Genomic DNA, 12906 nt, shown 5'->3' on the forward strand with positions numbered 1-12906 from the left:
CAATGGAAATGTTAGCAAAATGATCCCTCAGAGAGGCAATGCTTATCAGCTAAACGCAAAGCTTAACAAGTTCAACTATTAACATTCAGTTTAAGGTCTAGTCTAGCTGAGTGAAGATGCATGATGTTTTTGCAGTATGTCGCCTCCAAGTACTCACTCAGCATCTTGAATCCCCTTAAGGCTGAGAAGAGCACTGACCTCAGGATGTGCAGCTCTGCAGTCTAATCGCTGTATTGTGCGGAAGATAGATGCTGCTACCTTCTCCCTTCACATTTATTTCTCGCAGGTGGAAGCGCCTCCGTGGTACTGTCGCTGAGCATCTCTTAGATGCTACTTGTTGTCTGGCAGAAGTCTTCCTTGCTCATCAGGCTGGCTGTTGTAAGCCACGTTTTTCGAGCCTTGCTCTCCCTTATTTACAGAATGTAGTTGCCCACTGTAGTACTGAACCCTAGAATGGGACACCCGATTTCATATGCCTTAGTCCTTCAAAATTCAGAGAAAAACACTAAAGAATTTGTAAATATGTCATATATATATATATATGTTTGGTGTGTGTGTATATATATGTACATACACATAAAGGGCAAACTTTAGTTATGATCAATATACATTGCAATATTTTATACTGTTTAGCATGCCTTTATAAGCAGATATACTGCATATAGAATGAAATTTGTGAAATTTTTCCTGTAGATTTTTGCCTTCAAAATGTAGTATGTGTAAGAGGAGGATTTTGTTACTATATATCTCATATTTTACACTGAAAAGTCTAATACAAAACATTCTTATGGACATATTTTTATTAAACATGAAAGATAACACATCCATCAATATTTTCAGCAGTTCTTAGATCAACTTTTGTATTTTTTCCCTATAAATTAAAAAAAGTTGACTGTTTAAACTACATTGATACATAGGCTACAGAACACTTTTCAAAATGAAGACTATAGCCCTAAATTTGCGCTCATTACAATAGCTTTTAGTCTTTTATTTTGATGTGTCAAAATTCACTTAATAACATAACTTCTGAAAGAAGAGAGATGAAACAAGAAGAGACAAATCTTTATAAAGGAGTAAGGCCACTGTGGCTAACTCTGTTACCAGAGTCAATACAGTAGTCACTTGCAATTTCCTAGTTGTCTTGAGGTTTGAAGTTGGTTCCACTAAGGCAAACGCATTTTTGGATGTCCAGAATGACCCGATGTCTTAGCTGCAAGGCCAGTTCTTTTGAACGGGCTTTTCAGAAGACCTTACTTCAGAGCCAGGTGACTCATAGCATCAGACACCTCTGTAGTGACTTGTGCTGAAGGACTGGCTGGTATAATGTTCAGGTAAATATCATACTGTTGGTCCATGCCAAGGTAACTGTCACTCATGAGATACAAGGTGTAGATACACCTAAAGAGTAAAAAGCAGAATCATTAGTTTGGAAATTAGGTCTTGACTACTCGAGAAAGATAATCATTAAGAGAACTTGATTTTTAAATTTTACATACTTTCCAGGAGTTTCCGGGGTATAAAAAGCAACGGAAACAGTATTTCGATTTCTGACATATCCAGTTCTCTTCAGGGCGATGAGTTCTTTTTTATCGACTTCTCCCAGTATCAAAAACCATCCTTCATCTTTAACTTTGGGGAATCGAGGAGCCACTGCTTTACTGTCTTGCTTTCCCTGTTAGGAAAAAGAAACAGTTCAGCAACACTGGAAATTACCTTCCTGAAATGCCATTCTTCCTTGCACAAAAAAACACCTCAAAAACACATTGTTGTGAATTTTTACATTAGACTATAATTTAGCCAAACTAAAATATTTTTATTTCTCACCAGATGAAGGGTTTTTAGGAAATAATAAAATCTCAGTCCACAGAGAAAACCCCCAAATACAAGATACTATTCCACTTATTGTGTAAGCTATTAAAACTTGAATGGAAATAATGTTCCCTTTTCATAATTTAATCTAATGTATTCCCAATGCTATTCTCTGCAGAAGGGTTAATTGTAAACTTTGTGTCTTTAAATAAAGCTAAACAATGTTGTTCAAGATTAATATATAGACAAAAACTGCAGCTGAAGTCTTTATTTGAGGTTGATATAACAAAAGGAAAGATTATTTCAGTGATTCTTTAAGACAGTGACTTTACTGCTGAAAGCTGAAGATGTAATGATGTGCACTCAATTGGAATTCATTTTGTGTTCTGTAGATGGAAAGGTTTTACTGAAGATTTATACAGAAGAAAAAGCACCACCATAGCAATGAAGCTTCAGAAACTGTTTGATCCACCTGTTTTTTACAAAAGAGGGATCAAATTCTGGGAGAGGTTTGTAAAACAGGGATCACTGCATGAAATGCTCCTACTCCCTTCTTTTCAGTGGCTTCTGGTTAGGAAAGGTCTCTGTCAGTAGCTGCAGAGCAAACAGAATGACCTAGGAAGGAGCTTTGACCCTTTTTCCTTCCTACAAATGAGACAGTCTCCCCTTGAAGCTATGATGAACCTGAACCTGCTGCAGTGAGGACAGGAAGTCTTTTGGGAAAGAAGAATACTTTTCAAATATAATTCTTTAACTAACGTAAGTTAACTTCAGGATTTACAACAGAACATATGTATCTCCATTATTATTTTTATCAAAATGAAGTTGTCTGAAGAGTCTCAGAACTAACATCTAAAACTCTTCTCTGCTTATGTCTTGAACCCTTCCTGGTATCTTAAAAAAATGCCGGTAATTATCATTCTTAGTTGTGTGAAATGTTAGAGAAATTCATCAGCAAAACTGTAATCCCAGTGGTCCATATGCCACTCCTGGTATGCAAATAACAAAAAAATGCATCTGTAGGTAAGAGCTACAGCGTCAGCAGTGCCCGACTGGGATGCAGGAGGCCTCATGATCTTAACTCTTCCCAGAGCCGACAAACGGGGCAGAGCAGTGGGAAACCCCGGCGGCTGCTCGTGTTTCTGGCCTGGCAGGTGAAGCCTTGCTGCCGCGGGCCCAGTGAGGGGACCAGCCCAACAGAAAAGGGGGTGTGCTTTAACTGGGCAAAGGGGTGTGACTCAAATCTGGGCATGGAAGAGAATTGCATGTAGAAGTTGTTTCAGGAGCTGTTAAAAAAAGCTTCAGGTGTAAAATACGAGGGAAATGTCCTCAGTAAAGGCCTGAGGACGTGTTACGAGTAGAAGCATATTTGTAGGTATAGGTCTGGTATGGAGTTTGGAGATACATGGGAGTATAATAGGGAAGCTTATAAACTGGTTTGGGGAAGCAAGATATGCAGGAGTACGAGAGGTAGGAGTTTGGGGCTGGCCAGGACTTAAATTCTGCCTGTGAAGTTATCATCTCTACTGTCACTGCTTATAGTACCCAAAGAAATGAACCTTATGAGTTTCTGGTTTGTAAAAAATAATGAGAGATTTTTTTCATGGACTTGAACTGGTCTGGGATTTTACCTTAAGGGTCTATTGCATCCTGAAAAACCATTTGTTTCATTACTAACACAAAAAAGGCTTTGAAAGTGTTTATCGTTTATGTAATACTTAAACCATAAAACCCCCCGTTATGCTGTATAAAGCATTATTGGTAAGGTAAATGGATTATTGGAAACTTGTGCACTTGGGAAGGAAATGATAAATTCATCTACCTGATACCCCATCTGGGTTCTCTGCAGATTTATTTGGAGCACATACTCTTGATCAGCATGTAATTTGATCCATCTTTTGTCGTCCCGCGAGTCTGTTATCAAAGAAGGAACAGGCACTTCGTTCTGTGCCTGAACTGGGTCATCCCAACAGCCCTTAATGCTCAGGCTGACGTTTAGAATTGGCAAACGACACAAGAAATTCCAAGCCTGTAGAAAAAAACAGATCCCTGCGGATTACAAGACAATCTATACAGTCATTGTCACGGTAACAATTCAGCGTGCAGTCTACATATTTTTTCTATATGAATAATACTTTATTATGTATTAGAATATAATATATAATCATACGACTCTCAATCATAAGCATAAAATATTTTTCATTAACCTCTTATTACTTGACTTTCTTCTAAGCAAATAAAACAAATGTGAAACTACGCAAGCATATTACACATGCCTCACTAAGATTACTGATGTCTGAACAGAGGAAAAATTCCTTACCACTCCTGATTAAAGTATTTTTTCTCTATAAGCCACTTAAAAACTAGTATAATTAAGTTTTAAATTAAACTTCCTTAGCATAATCCATAAAGAACAAGTCGCTGCTGTGCTAATTAGCGATGGGCAAACCTCAGAGAGTTCAGAGGATCAGTTCAGATAATTAACCAAAAGTTCAACTGCATATCCAAAGTTATCCCTGGGTTTTTTTTTAAGGTTTTCTTGCATCAATCTTCACGAACCCTCCTTGTCACAGGCCTCCTGAGGAATCCTAAGTCTCTGTGGTTTCTCATGAACTGCAACAGGCCCTCAGCTTTCTCTCAGTACAGGGAACTGTTAGAGGCATGCAATTTGTGCAGCTGAACGTGACACTCTCTTCAAACTTAAAGAGGCGTCCCGAACGTGCAGCCCTACGTGTCTCTCGTTTTGGTCTCCATCATACAAGGAAAAGCAGCTCTGAGAAGCTGTGACAAAAATGGAGAGGCGTAACGCAGGCTTTTACTTAGTAAAAAGAAAATCAGTGTGTTCATTCAATGCAGTTTGTTAGGAAGAAGAAATGGAAAAATGGGCTGTGGAATGGAGGCAGTGATTTGTGGCCTCACTATGGCTGAAAAAGATAGATGAGACTGGCACTGGAAGAAAAACAAACAGAAAACCAAGAACCACCCTCTGCCCTGCCCTCCTTCCCCTCTACCCCCAAAACAAAAGAGGAATCAGCACTTCACCCATGTTTTCAAACAAGACATATGAAAAGCTAGAGAGTGGGAATGAGAAAAAGGAAAGAAGATTCATCTTGCTAAAGAGCCAGCAGATGCCAAAATGGGAACTTGTGGGAATGAAGAGGGTAGCCATAGTTGTGTGGGCAACACTGGCACAGAACAGAAGTGTTTTAACTAGAAAAAGACTAAAGTATATTTTGTTTTTCATGCATTTGTTTGACCATCTTGTGTTTCAACAAAATCTATTTTCACTTAGACGGTGCTTGATGTGTCTCTGATTGCTTTTTCTGTGCTAGAAGATCTAGAGCCCTAATAAAAACTCAGTTTGCTTTTTGGAGACATCATTGCCATGATTTGTACTGACACTAACGGTATATGTTAATACATAGTTAGGGATACAGCAACCAGGGCAAGCAGACCTAAGATCTCGCTGCCATAGGAAAAGGTGGTGCCGTCCCTCTCCCCAATGTCCCCCGCCGCCGCCAGCTAGCTGTCCCCTTCTCCATCCCCCGTACGTTGGCACTGCCATGCTGTGATTGCACAGCTAGATGGATCAGTCTGCTAATCATTCTGGTGACAGCGTGAACTTAGATCAGCTTAAAGCTGACTGTGGAAGCATAGTCTCTAATCCTGTGAGTACTCTGAATAAGCATGAACCTCCAGAGCCACTGAAAGAAGTGGTCCAGCCTCCTCCCCTGCTAGCACCAGCATTCACGTAGCCACTTGGCTACAGGCCATTTTGACTGTCAGCGAGAGGGTTGATGCGATGCCTCCTCCCCTCATCCCCAGATGCTCGTTCCCACCTCCTTGCCCGAACCAGCCACAGCATTTGTGCAGCTGTGCAGTCAGTTAGGTCAGGAGAGGTGAAAATGGCACGGGGAGGGCAGGACTGCCCATTTCGGCTGCCGCGCAGACTTATGTTGGATTAAAATGGCTGCATTACCAGAGCCTGGCTGAACTAAATGAGAAAACTGATTTAGGCTAAAACCTAATCTCTCTCTCCTCCCTCCTGTGTGCTGCATGAACAGCTGTGTCCGTTCAATGGGAAGGTGGGGAGGGCCAGCTGTGAGCGCTCAGGAATGGCAGTATAGAAGCAGAGGACACCGATGAATTGCACCGATGTTCTTAACGGCGCCTTAGCTAAGAAAGGACAGGAAAATTATAACAGAAAATAAACAGCTAGAACGTTAAGGGAAGAGATATCCCTCTTTGTCCCAACTCTGAAAGGTAAAATGGGGAAAAAAAGGCAGCACTTTGAAGAAGGAGAAAAAATACCACAGACGTTCTTAATTCATTAGTTGTTGCCAGGATTTTGCTACATTTAACACACAAGACACTACTAAAATCACCTCCAGCAGATGACACTGGATGAGGCAACCTGAGCAGTAACACCTTAACTGGCAAATGATTTTATGTTTAATGTGAAGCTTTATAAGATGAAGCTTACCGCAGGAACTGTACGGACCTACTGTGTGTGACTCTCCGTGCACTGATGCAGTGTTCTGCTGCTGCGTTCAGTAGAGGCACCCTAATAGATACCAACCCGTGGTCACCCCTTTGCTTGTACTTTAGATATCATTTACCTGGAAAACTTGCATGTGTACTGTCTCAGAGGACAAGACCTGTTACAATGATGTTAGAACAAAGTTTAATTTCAGCAGAGATCATAACGCATTAACTCCTTCTGTGGCGTTACCCGTCGCTCTGTTGAAGACTGATTTGGTCTGGTTTATACTGTACAGCCCCAATATATTCTATTTGTCAAAAGCTGTCATGTTCTCATGTAGCTTTTAAAGTGCAAACAAAGCAAAGTAACTCTGAGTAACTTTCTAATTAGAGAAGAAAGTAGTTGTAATATGTCATTCTCCAGGCCTTGTGTATTTGAAAATTTAAGGCAAAGTAATCATTGATACAGTATGGGCAGCAGGCTGCCTTTTTATCATCCACGCAAGGTGCAAAAAATGAAGAAATGCATTTCTTACTGAGGAAAAAAGTCAAGCAGTAGCAGCTGAAAATGAAAAAGATTACAGGAACACAGATACTTCCAGAGTAAAAGCAGCTAATACTACAGCAGGGATAATACTGTTTTTTCAATCTTGAAGTTTCTTTTTTTCTCTTTCAATAATACAAATATCAGCTTAGTATTTTAAAAGGTGCCTAATGCCTAAGTGATTTAGCAACTGAAAAAGATTTGTTAAAGAACTATGATTCAGAATGAATCTTTGAAATAAACATGGAGCTTAGCCCAAAAATCAGAGTTACAGACTAAATAGTTTTTGAATTCAGGCTGTTAGTGTTTAAAGCCCCGCTGATTTTCAATGGGGTTTAGGATTATAACTAACTTTTGGAAAATTAAACTCAGGCCCACACGTTATTTAGGTATCTCTTGACAATTTTACTGGGTTTTTTTGCTGGATAGGATGACACAAGTCCATGTTATCTCCTTTTAAATATATCAACATGCCCAATGTGTGCATGTACATATATACTACATATATATTTACCTACCAAACCCATGGATTCAAATCATAATCACATGAGAAATTCTTCATGAACCTTTGATAACATCATTAGCATTTTTGCCAATAATCTGTCTCCCCTGGACTTAGCCTAATATTCCAAATCCATGAGCAGCTTCAAGAGCTGCTATTTAAAAATTAATTACCAGTCTGCTTAAAAGACATTTTTTTCTTTCCAAATGTGAAATTTCTTCGTTTTCCTGTCTGCCTCAAATTTATGTAAAGCTTAAGCTGTTTTTACCTGTTTCATGCTAGAAACAGGTTTAGGATACAGGTTCAATATACTGTGATTAAGCAGTAAAAGGTTTGTTAGGAAAAGAAGGCTTCTGGCAATTTAGTGGTGTACTTACCACTGTATTTGACTTTGTTCAGGTCTGATGCCAGAATGCTAGGCTTAAACTCTGTAATCTTATATTCTTTCTTTATAGAAAATGTATCATAAAGATGCATATTTTATTGAAGAATTTTTCTCTTGGTTGGCCCCTGTCTAAGTGTGCACTGAAGGCCTTTACATGTGAAGGCACTCAACAGGCAGTCTGAATATGAATTTTAATTCTCCACAAGGTATTACAATAGGTTTTTTTCCTGAAGAAAATGCAGTAAAGAACATAAAATGTTGGTATAGATGTTTCACATTTGCAACAACCTGCATAATCCAGTCATGGGTTTGCTATACCCAATACGGCCATTCCCAGCTCACAGAAATGAAACGTTCTGCCTATCCGATGCTAAGGCATTATGTTTTTCCCTCTTATATGCATCTGTATTTACAAACATAGACATATAGAGGCACAGAGTCATTCACAGTGTGAACGTACACACCACATACACACAAGCTATTTTTGAAGAAACTGCTAAGACATTTCAATACCAGCCAAACATATTTATCTGAGGATTAATCTTCATCTATTGAATCAGGCGAGAACACTGCCATGCATACAATTATTTAATTAGCAGCCAAATCCTCTGCCAGTCAGCAGCCGTTCCAGGCATACTGATGGGGCAGTAGATGCAAATCTCACAGTAGTACTGCTTTTTCTCATTACTACTGCAATTAGCACTTAAATTGATGCTTTAAACATACTAATTTCTGGAATAATTCAGGATTTGTATGTTACCTGGGATCGCCTCACTGCAGAGACGACACCAGATTGCTACGCAAATTGAAGCACTTTTGAGCCAAATAACCATCATCATATCAGACAGAGCCAATTTGCATTTGCTTTTAAAGATAACAGAATGGCAATTTATGCAAATAAATTAAGTAAGTTTACTTCTGAGTTCTCCCTGAACTAATTATAACAATGTTCTAATTTTTTATCGCATCTAAAAGTTGGACTGAAATCAATGTGTATTATGTTAGAAATCTGTTGTTAAAGGGAGCCTTGTTTTGATGTCAATACATTTTCTTAATTCAAAATTTTGATGTTAATTTAGTTACAAATGCAGATGTCTGTTACAGACATTTAAGTACTTTTCTTCTTGTTTGCATACCAGTAAAAGGTTTAACTGAAGCTGAACAGTCAAACACGGGACATATTGCTGTCCTTTTAAATATTCAAAGAAAAACCATTTGAAGTATAGCTTTTGAAGTTTTCATCTTTCGTACATTTATTTGAAATCAATAAGCTCAGCAGGCGATGAATACTATGGAATATAGCTGCCCTTTGCTGGAAATGGCTTGAAAAACCAAACTGAAAATAAGCCTCCAGCAGCCTCTACATTTTGAGATAGTATTTTTTTCTTTCCCCTGTGAAATGTGAAAATTTTATCTGCTTTTTCTGTTTCAAATAGAAAATGTGTGCTGGATCTTTTACTGAGGGTATTGTTAGAAAAAAATGGTGTTTGACAGACCACTTCAGAAACCAGCTATGATGGCATTTGCAATGCATGTATTCCTAGTGCATAGCTGGCTCTGAAAAGGTAGATAACACTCAGCAGATTGAATGACCTAAAGAAGCATCTTTAGAGCAAAGAGATGTGGTAATATCAGCCATAAAACAGACTCTGTTACTGGTTAGCAGGGAATAAGTGAAAATAATATTAAGAAAACAGGCAGAGAAGAACCTCTGTAAAGCTAGCAGTACCTTGAAATTAGAGCAATGAATGTGTTGCACTTTATACAGAACATCTCATGATATTTGCTGAAGGGAAGAGAGTATTTCTTTTCCCAACTGCTCCTCTTTTCCAATCACACTGACAATGACCACGGATGGAAAGTATTACCTGTGAAATGTGTGCTGTTTGCAATTCACTGTCCAGAATGGAAGCAAAAACATTCTCTTTTCCTTCGCAGGCAGCCATTAGTTCGGGCAGACACTCGATAGGTCCTTGGTAACCTCCATGCACACTCTTCCTTTTGCCTTGGCTCCACTTCCTGTTACAGACAGCAAAACATATGCCCGGGGAAGGAAAGCAAACATTTGTTTTCAGTTGTTTTGGTGGTTTCTGTTATTATGATACTGGTTTCTGTTATTAAATGCCGGTCATTTATTTTTGGGTAGCGTTAATCACTGCATCATCTAGGCATCTGTAGAGCTTAGCATTATCTATGATATTAAGATGGATACTAATGTATTTTTATAATGGATTAAAATAAAGAGATAATTAATATACAGAGTTAGATTTGTTAGGATTTGGATCCCTTCCAGTGATCTCTTCTTAATTTGTCTGGAATCATGGTTCTCAAAATAATCTGTGGAGGTTAATCAATGAATATTGAAAACAGAAACGAAAACTCCATTTGGGAAAGCGTCACTGTGGAAGAATGAGTTCTGCTTCTGGTGCATTAATGAACATTCTTGGGCACAACAATGACATTCAAAGACAATCAGCAATCAAAGGTGGAATGAAATTGCAAACCTGCAAATACATAGAAGAATTACATACCTGAAAAGGTAAAGGTGTTGTGGCTCTATATTGGGCAGGGTAAGCAGGGAAGAGTCGTGTATCCATCTTCCCTGAACCACCATCTGCACCAGACCGGTGATATTCAGAGCAGTCACCAGCCAGCCATGATGTGCTGCAACATCCAGCATTGCCTAATCAAAGGAGACATATATAAATATATATATAAAAAAAAGAGAATGCAAGTAGAGTTGTGTACATGGGTCATACAAGTAAGAGTATTTATTTAATGTTTAATGTACAGGAATGTCTAGGTCTTTAACAAGAATTTACTTCAACCTCTACTGATGGCAGTAGGCACCTTTTGAATTAACCTTGAAAAAAGATGGATTAAATCCTGCATCATCATCAACTCTTACCCCTGAAAAGGTAATTTACACCATGTTTTTGGGGGTGAGTGTGGAAAGTGGGATCTTTTCCTTACAGATAACCTCTCTTCTACATAATCCAACTCAGAATCAAAGGAATAAATCTCAGAGTTTACTGTAAAGGAAGAAGTTACAATTAACTGCAGTACTGCTTTATATTTTGACATGAGAGCTTTGCCAGAATTGTATAATTATTCAAAAATCCTTGAACTATTTAACAACAACAACAATATATTTACATTTGTTCAAAAAATAATACTAATATCACTTACCAGTAGCAGTCATTATTCCCATTTTAACCTAAGGACTTAAAAATCTCTTGAATTGAACCAGATTAAAATGCTAAAATTTATCTTAATGAGCATTTTTGAGGTTTTGCTCAACACTAACACCTAACTTGAAATCTTGAAGAAAGATTACAAAATAGCTAATAATTTACCTAGAGTGAGTAAGAGCAGTCAGAAATAACACGGATTTCACCCTTTGCATTGTAAACAGTTGACTGTCTTGAAATGAGGGACTCTTGGCTGTCTCTCCTTTGGCATCTCTATCCCAAATCTGAAAAGCTTTCCCAAGGTACATAAAACCCTCAAGCAAACAAGAAACCCCTATCCAGCCACACATCACACTTTGAAGTGTTAATGATCATCCTGCCTTCCATGTCTCGTGAGTTTCTGCTCCATTTCTACTTACTCTGCTTTCGACAATACAAGTAAAAGGTATAGCTATAGGTGTCACTAGCATAAAGATCTAAATCTGCAAAATTCATTATGGATTATGCATCGCGAGTGGCCCTATTGACATGAAAAAATTGTGATGCTTGCTTTTTTCCTGACTGGACTTAAATTCTGTTTGGTTAGTCTGCAAGAGAATTTTTCTTCCAAAGGCGAAAGGACCAAACATGAGCTTTTGGTTTCACCAATTTTTTTTTATAGTGAATGCAGTTATTGGAATATCTAGTATACTTTTCACCCTGTCCAGAGTACATTAAAACAATTACTATAATTTATGGAAGCATTTCAGCTGGTGAAGAAAATTATGCTATACTATGTTAGTTATCTTGCTTATTTTGTTGTTTAATACCATTATGATCACAGCAAAGCGTGGGTCCTCATATTACAGCACTCTAATTCAGTAGCAAGTCATGTATTTAAAAGTAGTTTGGCATGTAGGAAATTTGGAGTTTGATTAAAAAACTAGAAAATATTTTTTTAAGAAGGCAAGAAAAGAGCCTGGTATATTGAACAGTTTCAACACTTCTTTAAATAACAACATCTTGGTATTAGGAACGCTGTAGTTTGATTTTAGGACTAGCCTTAAGATGCTTCCATGGGTTTTTCTTCCAAAGACAAATGATATTGTTCGATACTTCCTTAGACAGCAGATACCTGCATCATTTTAACTTATTTTCCAGCCACTAGTGTAATGAGAAGAAGCTGTCTATGTAAGTCTTTACATTTAATCAAATGTTTTACAGACAAACAAAAGGCAGCATTTACTTAAGGCAAACTAAACAGTGAAATCTTCTTTAAACAAAGGAGTTGTTTACACACGCAGAGCTATTTCAATTAAATTACAGTGATTCTGGAGAAATACTGAGTTTAAAGACACAAGTTAGTTTCAGTCCTGGCCAGTCACACAGTTTATTTTAGCAGTTTACAATGCAATTTCAACAGGTTTTATTCCAGATCAGGGTGATAAGATCAGTGACACTTAGAAAAATATTTAAAGCGTTACCTGTATTACCCAAACGTCATCTCATTCATTTCTCAGGAATTGTGGATAAAATGCCTTTCAGCTAATAAAGATCTAGATTTAACATTTAGCTTGTCTTTTTTGAAGGAAGGGCCATAGCACCCTGAAACACCCTAATAACATTCCTAGTGACCCTAGAAATAGTCCCTCACAGCACAACATTAATGGTTTTCTTTTTCTGTCTCTCCCTTGGCTTGCCACGGTGATTGCCAGGTATAATTATTTTTACCCAATAGGAAATAAAATTATGTTAGAAATCACATTTGAAAGGAGCAGCTTCATGGCCTGTAGATTTATGTGTTGGTTCCCGTGATTTTTAGTCAGATAAAGAGGGAATTGTTCTCAGCTTGTATCAGAGTGAAGTCCGTCTTTTAAACTTACAAGGCGAGTCACTCTTTACCCGCTTCCACATTTTAAAATATACTGAAGCCCATACATACGGTACGGTCTGTGTCTCTGAGTGTATCACTCAGACAGTATGGTATCTCCCTCCTATTCTCCACTACCTGATT

At 38.1% G+C, this 12906-nt stretch overlaps 1 protein-coding gene across 2 annotated transcripts in view; it reads right to left on the reverse strand.

The window, feature by feature from the left end:
• Positions 1-782: 782 nt before the first annotated feature.
• Positions 783-12906, reverse strand: part of ASCC3 (activating signal cointegrator 1 complex subunit 3) — a 283293-nt gene continuing 271169 nt past the window's right edge. For both annotated transcript variants that reach the window (XM_075747786.1, XM_075747788.1), the window contains exons 38-42: positions 10254-10405; positions 9591-9741; positions 3632-3838; positions 1497-1672; positions 783-1398 (exon numbers count right to left, since the gene is read on the reverse strand). In XM_075747786.1, coding sequence (XP_075603901.1) covers positions 1251-1398; positions 1497-1672; positions 3632-3838; positions 9591-9741; positions 10254-10405 — 834 coding nt within the window. In that variant the 3' untranslated portion in view covers positions 783-1250. The remainder of the gene's footprint in view (positions 1399-1496; positions 1673-3631; positions 3839-9590; positions 9742-10253; positions 10406-12906) is intronic.

This window comes from Balearica regulorum, chromosome 3 (assembly GCF_011004875.1).
Source record: "Balearica regulorum gibbericeps isolate bBalReg1 chromosome 3, bBalReg1.pri, whole genome shotgun sequence".
NCBI classification, from domain to species: Eukaryota; Metazoa; Chordata; class Aves; order Gruiformes; family Gruidae; genus Balearica; species Balearica regulorum.